The 18,110-nt window shown below is 45.4% G+C and overlaps 1 protein-coding gene across 3 annotated transcripts in view; it reads left to right on the forward strand.

The window, feature by feature from the left end:
• PARVB (parvin beta) overlaps window positions 1–18,110 on the forward strand; it is a 543,452-nt gene that overhangs the window by 463,919 nt on the left and 61,423 nt on the right. For all 3 annotated transcript variants that reach the window (XM_086952727.1, XM_086952729.1, XM_086952728.1), the window contains exon 9: window positions 5,759–5,820. In XM_086952727.1, the coding sequence (XP_086808853.1) occupies window positions 5,759–5,820 (62 nt within the window). The remainder of the gene's footprint in view (window positions 1–5,758; window positions 5,821–18,110) is intronic.

Genomic DNA, 18,110 nt, shown 5'->3' on the forward strand with positions numbered 1-18,110 from the left:
CTGGCGTCCACTGTGATCTCGGTTTTCCGTTTGGTGTCAAAATAGGCAAGGTTGATGGCGGTGCTCACAGCGTCCTTGATTGTGTTGAAAGCATGTTCGCATGCGGGTGACCACAGAAATTGTTGACCTTGACGAGTGAGTTCCCGGAGTGGATAACTGATGGTAGCATAGTCTTTAATGTAGCGGGCACAATAACTTGTCATTCCCAGAAAAGAGCGGAGGTCACTGACGTCTTGTGGTTGTGGGGTGCCTGCGAGGGCAGACACTTTTTCGGGATCTGGTTTCATGCCATCTTTGGAGAAAATGTGCCTGTAGAATTTGAGCGGGAAACTTGTGGAATTCACACTTGTCTGGATTGAGTGTGAGGTTGGCATTCAGTAGGGCAGGGCACACACGGTCTAGGGCCTTGTCGTGCTCCACCTGGTTCTCTCCAAACACTAGGATATCGTCGCTGTAGTTAAAGGCATTTGGGATGCCCTGGATGACTCTCCGAATGGCCTCTTGAAAGATCTCTGCTGCGGAGGAGATTCCAAAGATGAGGCGTTTATATCGGACCACGGATGCGTGGTGAAGGTGGTAATATACCGGGATTGTTCTTGGAGTTCCAATTGGTGGTATCCCTTATTGAGGTCCAGCTTTGAGAACACGGTGGCCCCGTTAAGGCAGGTGATCACATCATTGATATGAGGGCCAGGATGTCTCTTCTCTCATTGGCAGTGTTCAGGGTGCGCATGTCCACACAGTGGCGCACTTTGTTGGTTTGGCCTTTCTTAGGTACGACTACCACTGGAGACACCCATGGGGTGGGCCCTGTAGATCTTTCAATGATGTCCGTCCATAGTAAGTCTTGGAGTTCCTCGTCTACTGCCTGTAGATGAAATGGTACCTTCCTATGGTGTTGTGATACTGGGGGTACCCGCTCATTAATGTGCAGTTTGAATTCAATTTGGTTGAGTTTCCCGAGACCCTTGAATAAGTTTGGGAATTTGTTGACAATGTCTGGGGAATCATCCACAGTGTATAATAGTTCGACAAGTTTGAGGCGTTCCGCCGTCGGCAAACTGAGGAGGCAATCCGCTGCCTCTGGACCTTCAATTACATGAACATAGGCTTGGATCTGTCGGTTTTTGTTAGTTAGAGACGTGTGGAACCGTCCGAGGCAGGGTAGAGGTTTCCTGGACATCCACGTGTCTTCTCGAACAGCGGCTGGTTCTAACTTTGGCTGAGGCTTCATACTGTTATATTCTATGGCACAGATGAAGTTTAAAGATGCTCCCGAGTCTAGTACAAATTTGGCCGGGGGGCTTCCTATTCGAATGTTCAGTCGTGGATATTTTTTCAACCTGTCGGGTCGGATACCATGAGAACATACTCGTCACTGTCTTGTGACACAGGCGTGGGAGAAGACGATTCTCGAGACGTTGACCTCTGAGATCTCTGTGAAATAGTTGAGCGAGTGCTTGACCTCGACGAGCTGGAGGAGCGACTTTCCCTCCCTTTGACTGCTCTGGCGTGGTGTCGGGTTTCTGAGCTTGACTTGGCTGTCCTTGTTTCTGACCGGCACATTTGGCAGGATACTTCGAAGTGATTTTCTCTCCCACAGCGGTGGCATCGTTGTCCTAAGGCGGGACATTGTCCCGAGTGTGTTTAGTCTTGATCGCATCTGTAACATTTTGAGGCGGGCCTCCTCGTGTGATAGCTTCGGGCTCCACGGTGTGATGAGGTCGCTCAGGTCTTCTGCATCGGCCAGTCCGACTTGCGGCGGTCTGAATGACGTTTCGGGTTCACGTGTGATTGCATCCGAAAGGCTTGCTCCTTCTTCTCGGACTTGCTAGCTTCCATTCTCTTAGCATGGTCTTCGGCCTGATCATTGATATGCGTCACTTCTTCGATCTCTTCAAGTGTGTAATGTTTCTTCAACAATCTGCGACTCAGCGATTCTGATTGGCATCCCTCGATGATGTGCAGTTGTAGAGCGTCTTCGGTGTTGAACGTGTCGAATCCGCAATACCGTGCTAGGTGCGGAATGCGAGAAATGAAGTCGCACATTGGTTCGTCTTTTTCTTGGGAGGCGAGGTTAAACGTGTACCGTTCGTAGTCCAGGTTCCGTTTGTGTAAGAACTTCCAATCTAGGGCTCCTTTCACTTCTTCATACGAAAGGGTCGTGGCCGCAGGTAGTTCTTTGATGATCTGCGCAATGTCCTTTCCTATTAGGTTCCGCAGTGCTATGAGCTTCTGCTTGGGGTCTCGCACCTGGGACCCAATCATAAGATCCTCAAAGTCCTCTGCCCAGGTCTTCCACTTCGGCCCCATGCTGTTTCCGGACGTGAGTTCTATGAGCTCTGGCGGGCGTAAACATGATACCCCCATCATCTTCTGGTGTGGTTGCGGGACTTGCTGGGTGGATACTGTGGCCTCTGTGCGCGAGGTATCGGGTTCACCAGGCATCTTGAGTGCCTTTCTGGGTTCACTTGACCTTGGGGCGCCTTATCTCTGCAAGTTTCCGCGTTTTGTGAAGTTTGTGGCACTTGCCTGACCTCAAGATGGCCGCTGTGTAAGAGCCAATGTAATCCTATGGCCAGCGCCAGACTTTATAATGGCCGCTGATGGGGACACAGGGCTTCACTTGCACACAGACTGCTCCAACCTCTGGCAGCTATTTGGCAGGAGTAGTCACTTGCTCAGACTTACCCTCATTGCACTCTGCTACTCTTGACTGTTGGCTCTTCTGTGGCGCCCTTTTATCGCGATTGAAATAGCGCCATTTTTGCGCCTTTTCGCGCTTTGGGCCGATTCCTGGCATGGGCAGCTACAAGCTGCGGTCACAGTGGGGGGCAAGCGGTGGATCGGTGGACCCCACCCTCGTCGCCAGTGTCTTAATCTGGCCCCCAAATGATGCTCGGAGTCGGGAGCTGGGTTGTATGCTTCTTTATTCTCCTTCATTCGTAACCCTAACTACTTCCTGTTTCCCCGGTCCCTCCCTATCCTGTTCCGCCTGCCCTGTCTGCATGCATGGTCAGGCAGACGACACTACAGTTATGTCTTTAATTTTTTTATATATATGTATAGATATATTCATAACTTTATAACATTGTGAGTTATTTCAATGTGCAAGCTGTTGGGTTGAATTTAATGGATTATTTTTTCTATGAGGAGCCATATGATGTATTATGTATGTTTTGTGCTTTTATGCTATACAAATGTAGTGAATAAAGATCTTTGACTGACTGACAATTCAAGGCAGGTTATGTTTCCCTCCGCCCATTTGAGTCCAAAAAACCAACTGCACTCCATGCAAAAAATAGGGGTGAAATAATCAGTTCTGGTTCTGCCCCCAAAACCCTGTAATAAATGGCCAACATATCCTCAGTGGTCCATGGGGTAAAACAGTTGTAACATAGAATTTGCATAGAGGGCTCTAGGTCTGCCTCTTCAAGGCATTGCTTTGTTTGAGTGTACCCCCTTACTCTATTTGCCTCCTGCTTTGTTGTCTAATTTTCCCATCTTGCCATTCACTATATCCTGTGATTTCAAAGGGGAGTTGTAAATGCATCCTTCAGATGCAATGTTTCCACCTGCTTGGGCACATGTGCCAAGGCATGGCAGAAATATGGTGCTACTGGCTCACACCCATATCTGGACAAAAAAAGCACTTAGCTGACTCTGCTTATATACATATCATACAACTCCTCTACAGATTCTGTATACTATCATGAACAGAGAGTACATTTTATATTAAACACACATAACTTACCATTTCAGGTAACCCTGAGGAATTCAAATTGTGAATTTTTAGACCAAGAACCAATGGTCGCCTAATGACGAGACAGTAGTGACCTTGCAAGTGGAAGAATCTGCTCAAAGCATATAATTTGCCAGCACCATATTGCATCAGCCACGGCAGGTCCATTGGGACTGAGGGGGCCACACGGCCTCACCTTTTGCCCCACAAGAGCAGTGACTGTCAAGCTGAGCAAAGGTCATCCTGACAAACACTCGTCATCTAGACATGTGCTAAATATGCAGGCTCCACGCTGCCTGAGCTGAACTTTGCTGAGCTGAGCTTGTGACTGCTAGGCATGGGCAGAGTTCTGCTACACGGAACTCCGCATAGTGACTTTAAACTCTGCAGCACTATGTGGAGTTCCACAAGCGGTGGAGTGCATTACTCCACGCCGTTGGTGCTGATTTTTAGTGCCGGTGTTTCTCCCGCGCTATAAAATCTGCGAGAACGGCACCATGTGCAGCGCAAGAGGGCACAATTTCTTTCTGCTGCTCAAGTAGATATTCAGCATATCCTATGGGCGAAATGACCCAAAAACCCATACAGCAGCTTAAGTGTTGCACTAATTCCTCCCTAAAGTTCTCCAATATGGGGGAATTTCTTTATTCACAAGCATCACAAAAGAAAGTTGTGACCTTGTGCAGATTTGTACAGTTCATATGGTGAAAATGTTGGCTGTTCGTGAATCTGCAGTTTACGGATAGATTGTACTTTCTTGACCAAATCCAAAATCCCATCAGTTATCTAAAAGTAAGTGTATCAATCTAGTTCTTGGCTGTAACAGGCCTCGCGCTCAAATGGGAGATGAGAATGGACTGACGTGATTGCTTCATATGCAGTTGTATGCTGACAGCAAACATAACCAGTGGAATATGTGTCTATACATTATCTCCAATATATTAAATTGATGTATGAAGGAAGGATAATGATAGAGCATAGTGGCAGAAGGGATTAGGTCGGCCATGAATCTTCTCTGCATAAATGCAAAAATGAGCTTGCGTGTCTGAGTCTGGTACACAGCTTGGATATGTATTGGGAGCATTATACGTTTAACTTTATCACGTCAGAGAGCTCCTCGGAGTGTACATTACTCAGGCTGATAGTATTTTATGGTTAGCAAATGTAGCAATCAAATTGGAATAGTTTTTGAATTCTTTGATAGGTTGAATTCATATTGCAGTACAATTAGATATTAATACAAAGTGTACTTGGTGTCTTGGTTTCATACATTATTAAGGAGTTTGCAGCCTTTGCCCATGTTTGAAATTTCCTTTAGTCTGTCTGTTAGGTCTTGGGGGTGGTGTGTTTATTTTATTTTTGACAAATGTGATAAGCATATATTTCTGATATTATATATTTCCAGGTGGCTATTCGAATTTGCAAATTGCTTGATCTCCCACTCTCCCAGTGTCGACATGATCTTTTTCTAGTTTTCTCTTAAAATGTGTTTTGTTTTCATGGTTTTCCACTTTCATGTTTGCTGTGGGGACTGCTGTACATTTACTACCATTACATTTCTTAAAATATATTTGATGGTCCGCAGCGATATAGTAGGGTTGCACAAAGCTGGCTGCCAAGTCTTTCCTACAGTATTGGATGTGGTTTCTAACTCTAATAGTCTGTCCTCCAATGCTATCCTATTTAGTTTAAAACTTACCATTTTTGTTACTCTACAATTATTTGGTATTTATACTGCATTTACTGACCGGCAACATCCAGATTGAACCTTATTTCTCCGCAATGGCAATCGGTTCATAGGCATGACATCACCAATAAATGTGTTGCAGATAATTTCGTTAATTCTGTGATAAATGCTCTATAGGCAATCTATCTTTCGATGCTGGGATATTGTCATTCCAACTCACAAAACCGAGATCAGAAACCATGACTTAAGTAATAAGACCTTTTTCCAAAACTGAAGTGCTTCAGTGCCAAAGGCAGAATTGACATGCTTTTTTCTTATTTTTCTTCTAGAACGTGATGCTTTTGACACCCTTTTTGATCATGCACCGGATAAGCTCAGCGTTGTTAAAAAGGTAGTGTATATATGTTTGGAGTTTCCTTTAAAATGTGTTTGAGTCTAATTCAATATTATCCGTCGTAGAAACACTAGTTAACAATGGATTAGAAGTCCACACACCATTACCTCTCCTATCACTCTTCGACTACTTGCTTGTCTTTGACACTGTACAGTGCTCCACTAACCTTTTGCTAAGTTCGCCCTGTAGAAAAATTAGATACATACTTAGATAGACGCAGATAGACTTCATGCATGTTCATTAACACAAAATGTATGCCTATGCACGATACACAATATCATTTTTAATTGAAAAATGACAAAATATAACATTTTAATAGATGTTTTTTTAAAGACAACATTCTCACTTTTTATATTATTAGAATTAAATTATGCTTCACTAAGTAACTTGATTGGAAAGCCTGTTTTCATTTTAATAGGAGAATATAGTACATTTTTCTCCTCATTTAGAAGCATGTCTTCAGACATTAGGGGGGTATTCCCCCCAAACTTTTTCCTTCCTCCCCCGCTTTTTCTGATCTCGTTTTTGCTGGTATTGGGACTCTGCACATTTTACCACTGCTAACAAGTGCTAACGTTCTTGTGGTCTCTCCTGTAAACATGGTAATATTGTCTTATTGTCATTTGTCATATTTAATTTACATACAAGTCCCTGAAAAAGTGGCACTGCCTGTCCCCGGTGCCTGTAAATTAAATGCTACTAGTGGGTCTTCAGCACTGATCTCTCCAACCACCTAAGTAGCCCTTTAACATGTCACAGGACTGCACTGCAGAGTTTTTGTGCGCAATTTTAAACTCCCATGTCGACCATGCAAAATGCAGATTTTGCCAGGCCCAACTTACTTTTTATAACATATAAGTCATCCTCAGTGAAGGCCATGGACAGCCCAGAGGGCAGGGTGGGATGTATTGAAAATGTTGGACATGTACTTTTAAACTTTACATGTCCACCACTATTTGGTTGTTCACATCCAATGACTTTTTGAGCAGCACAAGGCTGCCATTGGAAGTCCCTCTTTGTTAAGGAACTAAATGTGTTCAGCAAATCTCTCCCAGCACCAAGAAGTTTAAAACATCTAAGCCTAGAAAAAGTCACTGTGTGATGAAACGTATGTCAGCTGTCAGCAATGTATAAAAAACTGTAGAAAATTGATTTATAGAAAAAGAATATATTAAGATAGTCAAACAACTTTTTTTTTCTACAGTAAAGAAAACCCTTTTGTCTAATACAAGTCCTTATTGTTTTGACCTAATTTGTCTCTTGAACATTGTGTATGGAGTGCTGTTGTATTGTTTTCAGTTATATTGACATATTGGGTCTTTGGTCCAATGTGAACTCATTCCTTTAGTAGTAGAGTGTGGGATTAACTTCAAAGCACCATTTCACAAATAATTTATTATATACATTCAATGTTTACTATATGCCCACTATAGCACCTTGCACCGCAATCTCTGATGAGGATCCACACAACAGTGCGCTAACCAGGATTGACGTACTTTTGTTCAGCAAGCCTAACTTGGTCCCTGTAGCCAGCCCATGCGCCATCACAATAGCCTGAATTTATGACTTTGTTCCGGTTCAGCACGACCAGACACTGTTGGCACTTTATGCCTCTTACCACTTTTTTCTTTAAATACTTTACATTTCAATAGCTTTAGTTCTACTAATTGGATTTTTGTCATTCTGTCTAGTTTTATTTATTACATTAAGCTCTATCTTTCCTGTTGTGGACTCCGAATCCTTTACACATCGCCTCTAAATTAAGCCTGACTGCTCTGTGCCAAGCTACCAGGAGGTTGAGCACAGGTTAATTTGGGGTTTGCTTGTGGCTTAACCTGACCAGGATTATGGTTGTTGCTTGACCAGGGTTCACACTCCAGACAACTAACAACCTAAATTCTTGCATGCACTTTAACATTAAAGCTAAGTGCTGAACAGGTCACAGAGTCCTTCTAACACATTGGTGAAGCACCGTAATCCTTGGGTCTGTGCTTCCCAGTTCCTGAGAACCCTCATAATATGTAGTTTAAGTATTTTCATTTTACGCTTGAAAATCAGCAAAAAAATAAGCTTGTATGTACTATGCCATCAGCCTTCAAATATTATTTGTTAGTCGAGGTTCCATATGTATGAGCTGAATATACAGTAGTGAGACATCAGAGTCTTCTCCTGGGGCAGTGGTCTTCGCACTTTCTAATGCATCACCCCGATCATGTAATCAATATATCACCAGGCTCCACAGAAGGAAAACCTATTTTGTCACAATTTTACAAAACTGACAGAATTAAGCCTATTTCACAGTTTAAATACTGAAGTTATGTTCGACTACCCTTTCCAAAAATGCACCCATGCCTGATTGCTAACGTGCCATGAGCAGGCTGGCCAACCTACCGTGTAAAAGTATACATGGGGTGATTATTTACCAGAAAACTGGGGGGGAGGGGCGGGTGGCATGAGTGAAAAAAAATACTACTGAGGGCCTTTACAGAGTCGCTCGCTTCCTCTCTATTTCCTTAAGAATTTTCAAAGAGTAAAAGAAGAACAAAGAGGAGGTGGAATGGTAGCTTAACAGATCAGGAACCTGTAAATGTAATGGAGGTACTTGGAGATGCATAGAAATTATCTTAACTGGTCTTCTTACCACCTCTGCCAGTTGTTAGTTTTGCTGAATGTATGTGCCAGTTCAACCCATTGTCGAGATCAAACGTGTCTGTGAATTGTGTTCACACCCGCCAAAAAACTAATCATGTATTTGTTAAATTTGTGATATGGTACACCCTTGAACTGTATTAACCCCAAGTCACGATATTAAATAAAAAGAGAAAAGGTACTTGCCTTCTCCTCAGATCCCACCTGTTTCGTGCATCACGTGCCATTGAATGGTCCTGTGTGCTCACCAGGACAGGGCAGGTGGGGTGACCGTTCAACTTGTGTTCGTCCAGGCTGGAGCAGAGCACGCCCGCCCTAGATATAATAGGAAGAGATTGATTTTGGGCTTGGCATTTGGGCTTGGCGCTCACCTGTATTTGTTGTACACCACTTGGTAAAAATTTTCTGACGACCCTCTTTAGTGAACAGTAAAGTGAAAGAGACATGGGGAGAAGACAAGATTTTAGAGAAAATAAAGGAAGGTGTCCTAATTCAGATAAAGTAGATAACAATAGAGAGGACATAACGGGTGTACTAGTCCTTGGGTGAATTTGCCATGAAATGTAAAAGAGTTACATTCCTGGCTTTGCCTCCCCTGGCTGGAGACTGATGTCACTTTTCTGGGGGCCTCATGTGCTGGAGCCCATGAGGTAGTGAAGAGGAAAACTTTAGTATATACTATGTACTCAGTTGCAGCGGAGAAAAACATCCCAAATCACAGTTCAAGGCTCTTTCCTGTCTGTTTTCAACCGATTTTTTTGAGCGACATTACAGCAAAAGCCTTTTTGTCCCTGTTAGATCTGGGGGTCTCTAGTTGGCAATGGTTATCACCTTTGTCCAAATAGGGACCCTTACTTCTAAGTCAGGATAAGGGGATTACACTCCTTAATAACCCCTGCTCACCCCCTTGGTAGTTTGGCACGAGCAGACAGGCTTATCTCCGAGTGGTCCGCAACCTATAAATTGAGGTATACAGATCTGATCAGAAATTAAATTATTATTCCCAAAACAGTAGCACCTTTAATAAGTCTGCTAAACATACAGCAAAGACCAAATCTTTGGGAAAAAGAACCTAACACCATGGTTTTTGAAAAATATATATTCTTATTTTATTTTTATCTATTCAAATTTTTGGTATATTTTTTCTCAATAAAAACAAGCGGGTTGCCCCACGACAGGAAAGTGCAGTGGTAAAGGTGTGATTCAAAAGGGGTGAGCAAGTGAAAACAGAAAGGAAATTGCACAGTAATAGAAAAAAGAATTGAATATAATTCAAACAATCAATACTGCATGTACATAATTCAACAAAATTGCAGCAATGAGTACCTAACCAGCAGATGTAAATTCATAAAGTCATGAAACACAACACTGTAGTCTTCATGTGTCAATGTTCATAGTTTTGCACAGTCTACAATGTTGGAAATACACTGGTCTAGGGTGTATGTGTAGAAAATGTCGACGTTTCGACTCGACTTATTCCCAAACGGTGATTTAGACCTGGGGATGGCGAGTCTTCATCAGGACAAGAGGCAAAATTACGAGGCAACCAGGGATTAATGAATAACCCTACAACAGAAGGAGGAGAATTTACGAATTATTGACCGTGGTGTAAAAGTACAACCTGACCCAAAATTGGGAGGGGTATGACAGTACCTCTTACCCTTAGTAGTAAAGGAACCGTTGATTCTGGTGATCCAAAAGAATTCACCGCGTCTCACACAGAATTCCTTGAGAGACAGCACGAAAGGGTAAGTAGAGTCTATCACAAAGCTCCGTGGTGATTATTCCCACCTCACCTGGTTGGTGATTCAAGAGCAATATCTGAGTCCATGTGGAGTCATTATTCAGTTATATGGACATTAATTAAAAACAGCGTCTTGGTTCAATATATATGGAGCACACTGACGCTGTTTTTAATTAATTATAGGTATGAACTATATGCCCACATAAGAAGATTACGTATACTACATGGACCAAGTTATATATCTTTAAGGTAAATAGATGCCTGTGGTTCACGAGTTATTTTGAGACAATCTATAATGGACGTACTGATGTTGTTTTAATTAATTTTAGGCATCTCCTACCATGTCCATATAACTGAATAATGACTCCACATGGACTCAGATATTGCTCTTGAATCACCAACCAGGTGAGGTGGGAATAATCACCACAGAGCTTTGTGATAGACTCTACTTACCCTTTCGTGCTGTCTCTCAAGGAATTCTGTGTGAGACGCGGTGAATTCTTTTGGATCACCAGAATCAACGGTTCCTTTACTACTAAGGGTAAGAGGTACTGTCATACCCCTCCCAATTTTGGGTCAGGTTGTACTTTTACACCACGGTCAATAATTCGTAAATTCTCCTCCTTCTGTTGTAGGGTTATTCATTAATCCCTGGTTGCCTCGTAATTTTGCCTCTTGTCCTGATGAAGACTCGCCATCCCCAGGTCTAAATCACCGTTTGGGAATAAGTCGAGTCGAAACGTCGACATTTTCTACACATACACCCTAGACCAGTGTATTTCCAACATTGTAGACTGTGCAAAACTATGAACATTGACACATGAAGACTACAGTGTTGTGTTTCATGACTTTATGAATTTACATCTGCTGGTTAGGTACTCATTGCTGCAATTTTGTTGAATTATGTACATGCAGTATTGATTGTTTGAATTATATTCAATTCTTTTTTCTATTACTGTGCAATTTCCTTTCTGTTTTCACTTGCTCACACCTTTTGAATCACACCTTTACCACTGCACTTTCCTGTCGTGGGGCAACCCGCTTGTTTTTATTGAGAAAAAATATACCAAAAATTTGAATAGATAAAAATAAAATAAGAATATATATTTTTCAAAAACCGTGGTGTTAGGTTCTTTTTCCCAAAGATTTGGTCTTTGCTGTATGTTTAGCAGACTTATTAAAGGTGCTACTGTTTTGGGAATAATAATTTAATTTCTGATCAGATCTGTATACCTCAATTTATAGGTTGCGGACCATTGTTTGTTCATACTGTTAAGTTACCCAGGTCCATACCTTTAGGGTTACCCCATTCTTGTAATGGTTAGGCTTATCTCCGAGGCAGTGTGTTAAGCATTTGTGAATATACACAGTAATACAGTGATAACACTACAGATGGACACAACACAGGTTTTATAAAAATAAGTATTCTTTATATAAACTTAGCACAAGACGAGAAACAACAAAAATCCACAATACTACACTTAAGATTGATTAAAAGATGATTAAAGTTGCTTAGTTCAAGCTGATAATAAATGCGGCAAGGTTTTCAACAAAGTACCTGGATGCGTGAAGCAAAGTAAACAAAAGGCTTGCAAAAGCGGAGATGCGTTGGTTCCGTGATCCGGGGAAGATGATGCGTCGGGCCTCAATGCTTGCGCAGAGTAGGGGATGCGTCGTGCTTCTTACCGGTGCGGAGGTTATGCGTAGATTCTCGGCCTGCGGGCCCGTTCCGGTGCGCAAGATGGCGCCTTGATGCGATGCAACGATCCAGTTGCGATGCAAGAAGATGGCGCCCTTGATGCGGCGATGGGATGACGCCCTGGCAGCCTTGTGACGACTCTGTACTTTGGAGCCGCAACAGGCCCTGCGGAGCACTTCTCTGGTGATATGATGACGACTCTCTCGATGCGTCGCGCTTCTCTGGTGATGCGACAGCAGACAACTTTGATGAACACGCGCTTCCAGGGAGATGCGACGAAGGCTCGCTTCACCGGCAATGTGATGATTTCAGCTGCGGTGACGACACGCTTCTTCGCGATGCATCGTGCTTCCAGCGGCACGCAAGTGACTGGAGTCAGAATTCCCAGCAAGGAAATTCAGGAGGGAGCTCTGGGGGAAGTCTTTTGGCCCTGAGACTTCAGCAGGAGGCAAGCACAGTTCAAGCCCTTGGAGAATATTCTGTAGATGAATGAAAGTCCTTAAAAGTTCCTTCTCCTTTCCCTTGGCAATGAAGCAACCACTGCAGGCCAAACCAGCAAACAGCACACTGGCAGAGGGGCAGTCCAAACTCCTGCAGCTTCCTTAGTTCTTCTCCTTGGCAGAAAGGTTTCTTGTTCCAGAAGTGATCTAAAGTCTGTGGGACTGGGTCCCAATACTTATACCCCAAATCTTTTGTTCTCTGAAGGCAGAGAGGCATCTGCCGAATTCAAACCAGTTCCTGAGCACTTTGTTCACAGGACTCTTCTATTCCTTTCACTGTGCATGGCAGAAACATCAGACGCCCCACAGGAGGTGGAGCCAGCACAGGGGAGGGAAGATCAGCTCTGGAGCACTCTGTTGACATGATTCCCCTTTTCCTTTCACAGTGCAGGGCGGAGACATCAGACAAGCCACAGGAGGTGGAGCCAGCATTGTGGAGGGAAGGCCTAGCCCTATTCAGGTCCCAGGTGCACACCTCCCTCCTATCTAGCTGCTGATCTCTCTATTCACCACTGGGCTGCCCCAGCCTGTCTCCTGGAATTTCCGCAGCCCTGTCACACACAAAACCAGACAAGGAATACACAAGTCAGCAGAGGCGGGCTCAAATGTTTAGGCAAGCAAATACCTACTTTCTAAAAGGGGTATTTGCAAACACAGGATAATAAAATAAACTTTACTAAAAGATGTATTTTATTATTCTGAGTTCAGGCATTCTAAATTCGAATTTCTACCATGTTCCCAGAGTCAGTTAGGATTGTAGGAATGTAACAATCTTAACTGCCCATTCTGGCCTATGAGAACAGGTAGCCTTCAATAGTGAAAAATGAAAATGGCTGTAATTCATTATTAGGACATGCTACAAACATCAGAGCATGTCCTACCGTATACCTACAATGCACCTTGCCCTTGGGCCTACCATAGGGGTGTCTAATATGAAGCAAAGGGAAGGTTTAGGGACTGGCAAGGGGTGCCCTTGGCCAAGTCAACATGGTAATCACAGACTACCCATAGGCTTTGCAATGGCAGGCCTGAGACACAGTTTACAAGCTGCTTCTGTGGGTGGCACAACCAGTGCTGCAAGCCCACCAGCAGCATCTGACCTACAAGCCCTGGGCACACATGGTGCACTGTACTAGGGGCTGACAGTAGCTCAAATAGGCAATCATGGAATCCAATCAGTAAATCAATTTAACATAGTGAACACTTGCACTGTGGCACTGATTAGCAGTGGCACAGGGCTCAAAACATACAACCAGCAAAAGCATAACAAAACAGAAGAGGCAATCCGTCAAAAATGGAAGGGAGTCTCATGCCAATGATGTCAGGTCTAACACATGTCCCCTCCAGCTGAAATGTGGGTTCTCTTCACTAAGGCAGAAAAATCTGGACAGACCATCAGCGTTGGCGTGTTCTGTACCAGGGCGGTGTTCCACAGTAAAGTCCATACCCTTTAGGGAGATGGACCACCTCAACAACTTTGGGTTCTCACCTCTCATCTGCATCAGCCATCTGAGGGGCCTGTGGTCGGTGTGAACCCGGAAGTGAGTCTCAAACAAGTATGGTCTCAACTTCTTCAGTGCCCAGACCACAGCAAATGCCTCACGCTCAATTGCACTTTACCTCTGTTCCCGTGGAAGTAACCTCCTACTGATGAAGGCTACAGGTTGGTCAAAGCCATCTTCAGTAATCTGTGATAGAACAGCCCCCACACCATGCTCTGAAGCGTCTGTCTGTACAATGAATTATTTTGAGAAGTTGGGTACCTGAAGTACGGGTGCTGTGCACATGGCAGTCTTCATTGCATCAAAAGCTTTCTGACAGGTGTCAGTCCAGTTAACTTTCTTGGTTTGCTTCCTAGAAGTCAGCTCAGTCAAAGGTGCAACAATGTTGCCATACCCCTTGACAAACCTCCTGTAGTACCCCGTGAGTCCTAAAAAGGCTCTCACCTGTGTCTGAGTCTTTGGGGGTTCCCATGCCAGGATGGGATCAGTCTTGGGTTGTAGGGGTGCCTCCTAGCCGCTCCCTACCTGGTGACCCAAGTACACAACGGAGCCCTGCCCGATCTGACACTTACTTGCCTTGATCATGAAGCCTGCCTCGCGCAGTGCCATCATTACTTCCCAGAGGTGCTGCAAGTGTTCCTCCCAACTGGCGCTGAACACGGCAATGTCATCTAGGTAGGCAGCACTGAAATCCTCCAGTCCAGCCAACACCTGGTTGACCAGCCTCTGAAAGGTGGCAGGGGCGTTCTTCATCCCAAAGAGTATAACCCGGAAATGGTAGGGCCTATCTGGTGTGGAGAATGCTGACCTCTCCTTAGCCCCATCAGTCAAGGCGATCTGCCAGTACCCAGACGTCAAATCAAACGTGCTGAGGTACCGTGCAGCCCCTAACTGATCAATGAGCTCATCAGCTCTGCGGATGGGGTGTGCATCAGTCATGGTGACTGGATTGAGCCCTCTGTAGTCCACACAGAACTGGAGTTCAGGTGTGGCACCCCGCGCGGCAGCCTTTGGGACCAAGGCCACTGGGCTGGCCCAAGGACTGTTGAAGGACTCAATGACCCCTAAAGCAAACTTCTTGGAGATTTCCTCCTTAATGTAAGCCCTAACCAGGTCAGTTACTCTGTAAGCCTTGTGCTTTACAGGAGGACTGTCACCAGTGTCCACATCATGGACGCACCATTCTGTGACACCAGGAACCAAGGAAAATAGATCAGAGAATTGCCCCAACAGTTGGCGACAATATTGCTGCTGATCAGGGGTCAGTGTGGCAGAGAGGCTGACACCATCCACTGACCCAACTTGCTCTGTTGCAGACAGGAGGTCAGGAAGAGGCTCGGTCTCCTCCTCCATTCCACCATCTGTCTCTAGGAGCATGCCCACTTCGGACCTTTCTAAGTTGGGCTTCAGGCGGTTAACATGAAGGACCCTCAAAGAGTGCATTGGAGACCGCAAGTTCACCAGATAGGTGACATCACTCTTGCGCTCCACCACCTCATATGGATCAGTCCACCTGTCTTGGAGCGCACAGGGCTCCAGAGGGGCCATGACCCAAACTTTCTGTCCAGGCTGAAGCACAATCAGAGTGGCATTCTGATTGTACCACTGCTTCATCTCTTCCTGGCTGGCTTCCAGATTCACCTGAGCAAGATCCCTGAAACGCCTGTTCTGGTTTCTGAAGTCCAGCATGTAGCTATATACATCCTAGGGAGGTTTCCTGGGAGATTGCTCCCAGCCTTCCTTTACCAAACTCAAAGGTCCTCTTACCGGGTGACCATACAAATGCTCAAAGGGGCTGAACCCTAGAGACTTTTGTGGCACCTCTCGGTAGGCAAACAGAAGGCATGGCAACAGGACATCCCACTTATGCCTCATTGGTTCTTCAAGACCCATGATCATGCCCTTAAGGGTCCTGTTAAATCTTTCAACCAGCCCATTACCTTGTGGGTGGTAAGGAGTGGTGAACTTGTAGGTAACACCACACTCCTTCCACAGAGACTTCATATAATTAGAAATGAAGTTTGTACCTCGGTCAGACACAACCTCTCTGGGGAACCCCACACGGGAGAAGATACCCATCAGTGCCCGTCCCACTGCGGGGGCCGTCACTGTCCTGAGTGTAATGGCTTCCGGGTACCGGGTTGCATGGTTCACCAAGACCAGGATAAACCTGTTGCCCATGGCTGTCTTGGGGTCCAGTGGCCCCACAATGTCAATGCCCACCCGTTCAAAGGGGGTACTGACTACAGGGAAAGGTTGGAGAGGGGCCTTGTGCCTCCTTCCACTTTTCCCACTTGCCTGGCAAGTTTGACAAGTCCTACAATGAGTATCTGAACCCTTTCGCATCTAGGGCCAATAAAAGTGGGAGACAAGCCTTTCAAAGGTCTTGTTCTACCCCAGATAAAGGAACATCATGAGCCAAACCCTGTAGGAAGGCTCTGAAGCACTGGGGTACCACCAGCACACGGGCTGACCCAGGCTCAGCAACCTTAGGCTCGCTATACAGTAGACCATTCTCCCAGTAGATCCAATGTGATCCAGACTAATCACCTGCTGCCTGGATTGTGGCCTGTTGCCTCAAACCCAGAAGAGAAGGGCACTTCTGCTGCTCTTCACAAAATTCCTCCCTGGAGGGACCCCCCTCTTGCTGCCAATGGGTCAGCTCAGGTAGGTTCCCCAGTTCAGAAACGTGCTCACCAGTGGGTTCCAGGGCATCCCCCTCAAGGTCTGCCTCCTCCTGGACCATGGGAACAATGGGGGCTGGTTTCCCGCACCCCTTACCTCTTCTCTTTAAGGCAGGTCCATGGGCCATATTTTCAGGCTCCAGTGTCTCTTGAACACCCTTAGCTGCCATAGACCGCGTGGTCACACCTGCTCACTCAGGCAGACCCAACATCTCCAAATGCGCCTTCCTCTCCACCTTAGCCCACGGGGAGCTTTCTAAATCATTGCCTAACAGACAATCAACAGGCATGGATGGCCTCACAGCTACTTGAAGAGTACCAGAAACCCCCCAACTCAAAGGGAACTTGAGCCACCTTGCAATGGTTCTCTGTGTTGTCAGCGGCAACAACTGGGAAGAATGCATGAGGGACTACCTGCTCTTCAGAGACCAAGTGACACTTGACAGCTGTCACACTAGCTCCTGTTTCTCTGAGAGCCTCCACTCTATGGCCATTGATTGTCACCCACTGCCTGTATTTTTTTAGTGTTATCAGGCAGCTGAGTTTTAGGGCCCATCTCAAAATCTCCTAATGAGACAGGGGACATTTCTGCGGGCCCCATTGACCTTGGGCACCCATCTCCTACCCATCCAGGGCTACACTGGCCATCTGACGGGGTGGTGCATGGGTGGCACATACTGTCCTTTCTGAGGACACTGGGGATCATACCAACGGTGTCCCACCTGCTTACACTGAAAGCAGGTAACAGGCCCCCCATGAACAGGTTTACCTGTTGGGGGTCCTGATTTCTTTTCAGGGGGAGGCTGGGAACCCTTACCTTGGTTCCCTTGGGAATTACTTTGGGGACCTTTTTGGAACTCCCTCTGTTTATCCTTGTCCCCCCCACTCTTCTGCTGGGAACCCTGCCCACCTTTAGCGGAGTCTCCCACAAGACCCTTGTGGACCCTGGTACTGACCCACCGGTCTACCTCCTCAGCAAGTTTTCTAGGGTTAGTCAACTTGCTATCAACAAGGTGCTGGCTTAGCTCTGGAAAACAATTATCAGATAAGTGCTCCCTGGCAATCAAATCATAGAGAGCTAGAAAATTATCAACATTGCTACCCCTCATCCAACCATCTATAGCTCTACAAAAGAAAGACACATATTCTACCCAAGTGGTTCCCTCCAGTTTCTTACAATTCCTGAACCTCGGTCTATAGATTTCTGGAGTTAACCCATACCTTCTCATCAGTGCTTCCTTCATGTGGTTATAAGACATCCTATGCTCCCTGGGCAGGTCTAACAAAGTATCCCTACCTTCAGTGACAAAACGGCCCCACAACTCCGCTCCCCAATCCTTCTCAGGGATCCGGTGGGCCAACATTGCTATCTCATAGGCTGCAAACCACTGACCAATATCTTCACCTTTGTGAAAATCTTTGACATCCTTGGGAATATGTACCCTGCCTTCTGAAGGCACAGATGGTGCGCTGCCACCAGAGGAACTGATCTCTAAGCCCTTGGCCTTG

Source organism: Lissotriton vulgaris, chromosome 1_2 (assembly GCF_964263255.1).
Source record: "Lissotriton vulgaris chromosome 1_2, aLisVul1.2, whole genome shotgun sequence".
Lineage (NCBI taxonomy): Eukaryota > Metazoa > Chordata > Amphibia > Caudata > Salamandridae > Lissotriton > Lissotriton vulgaris.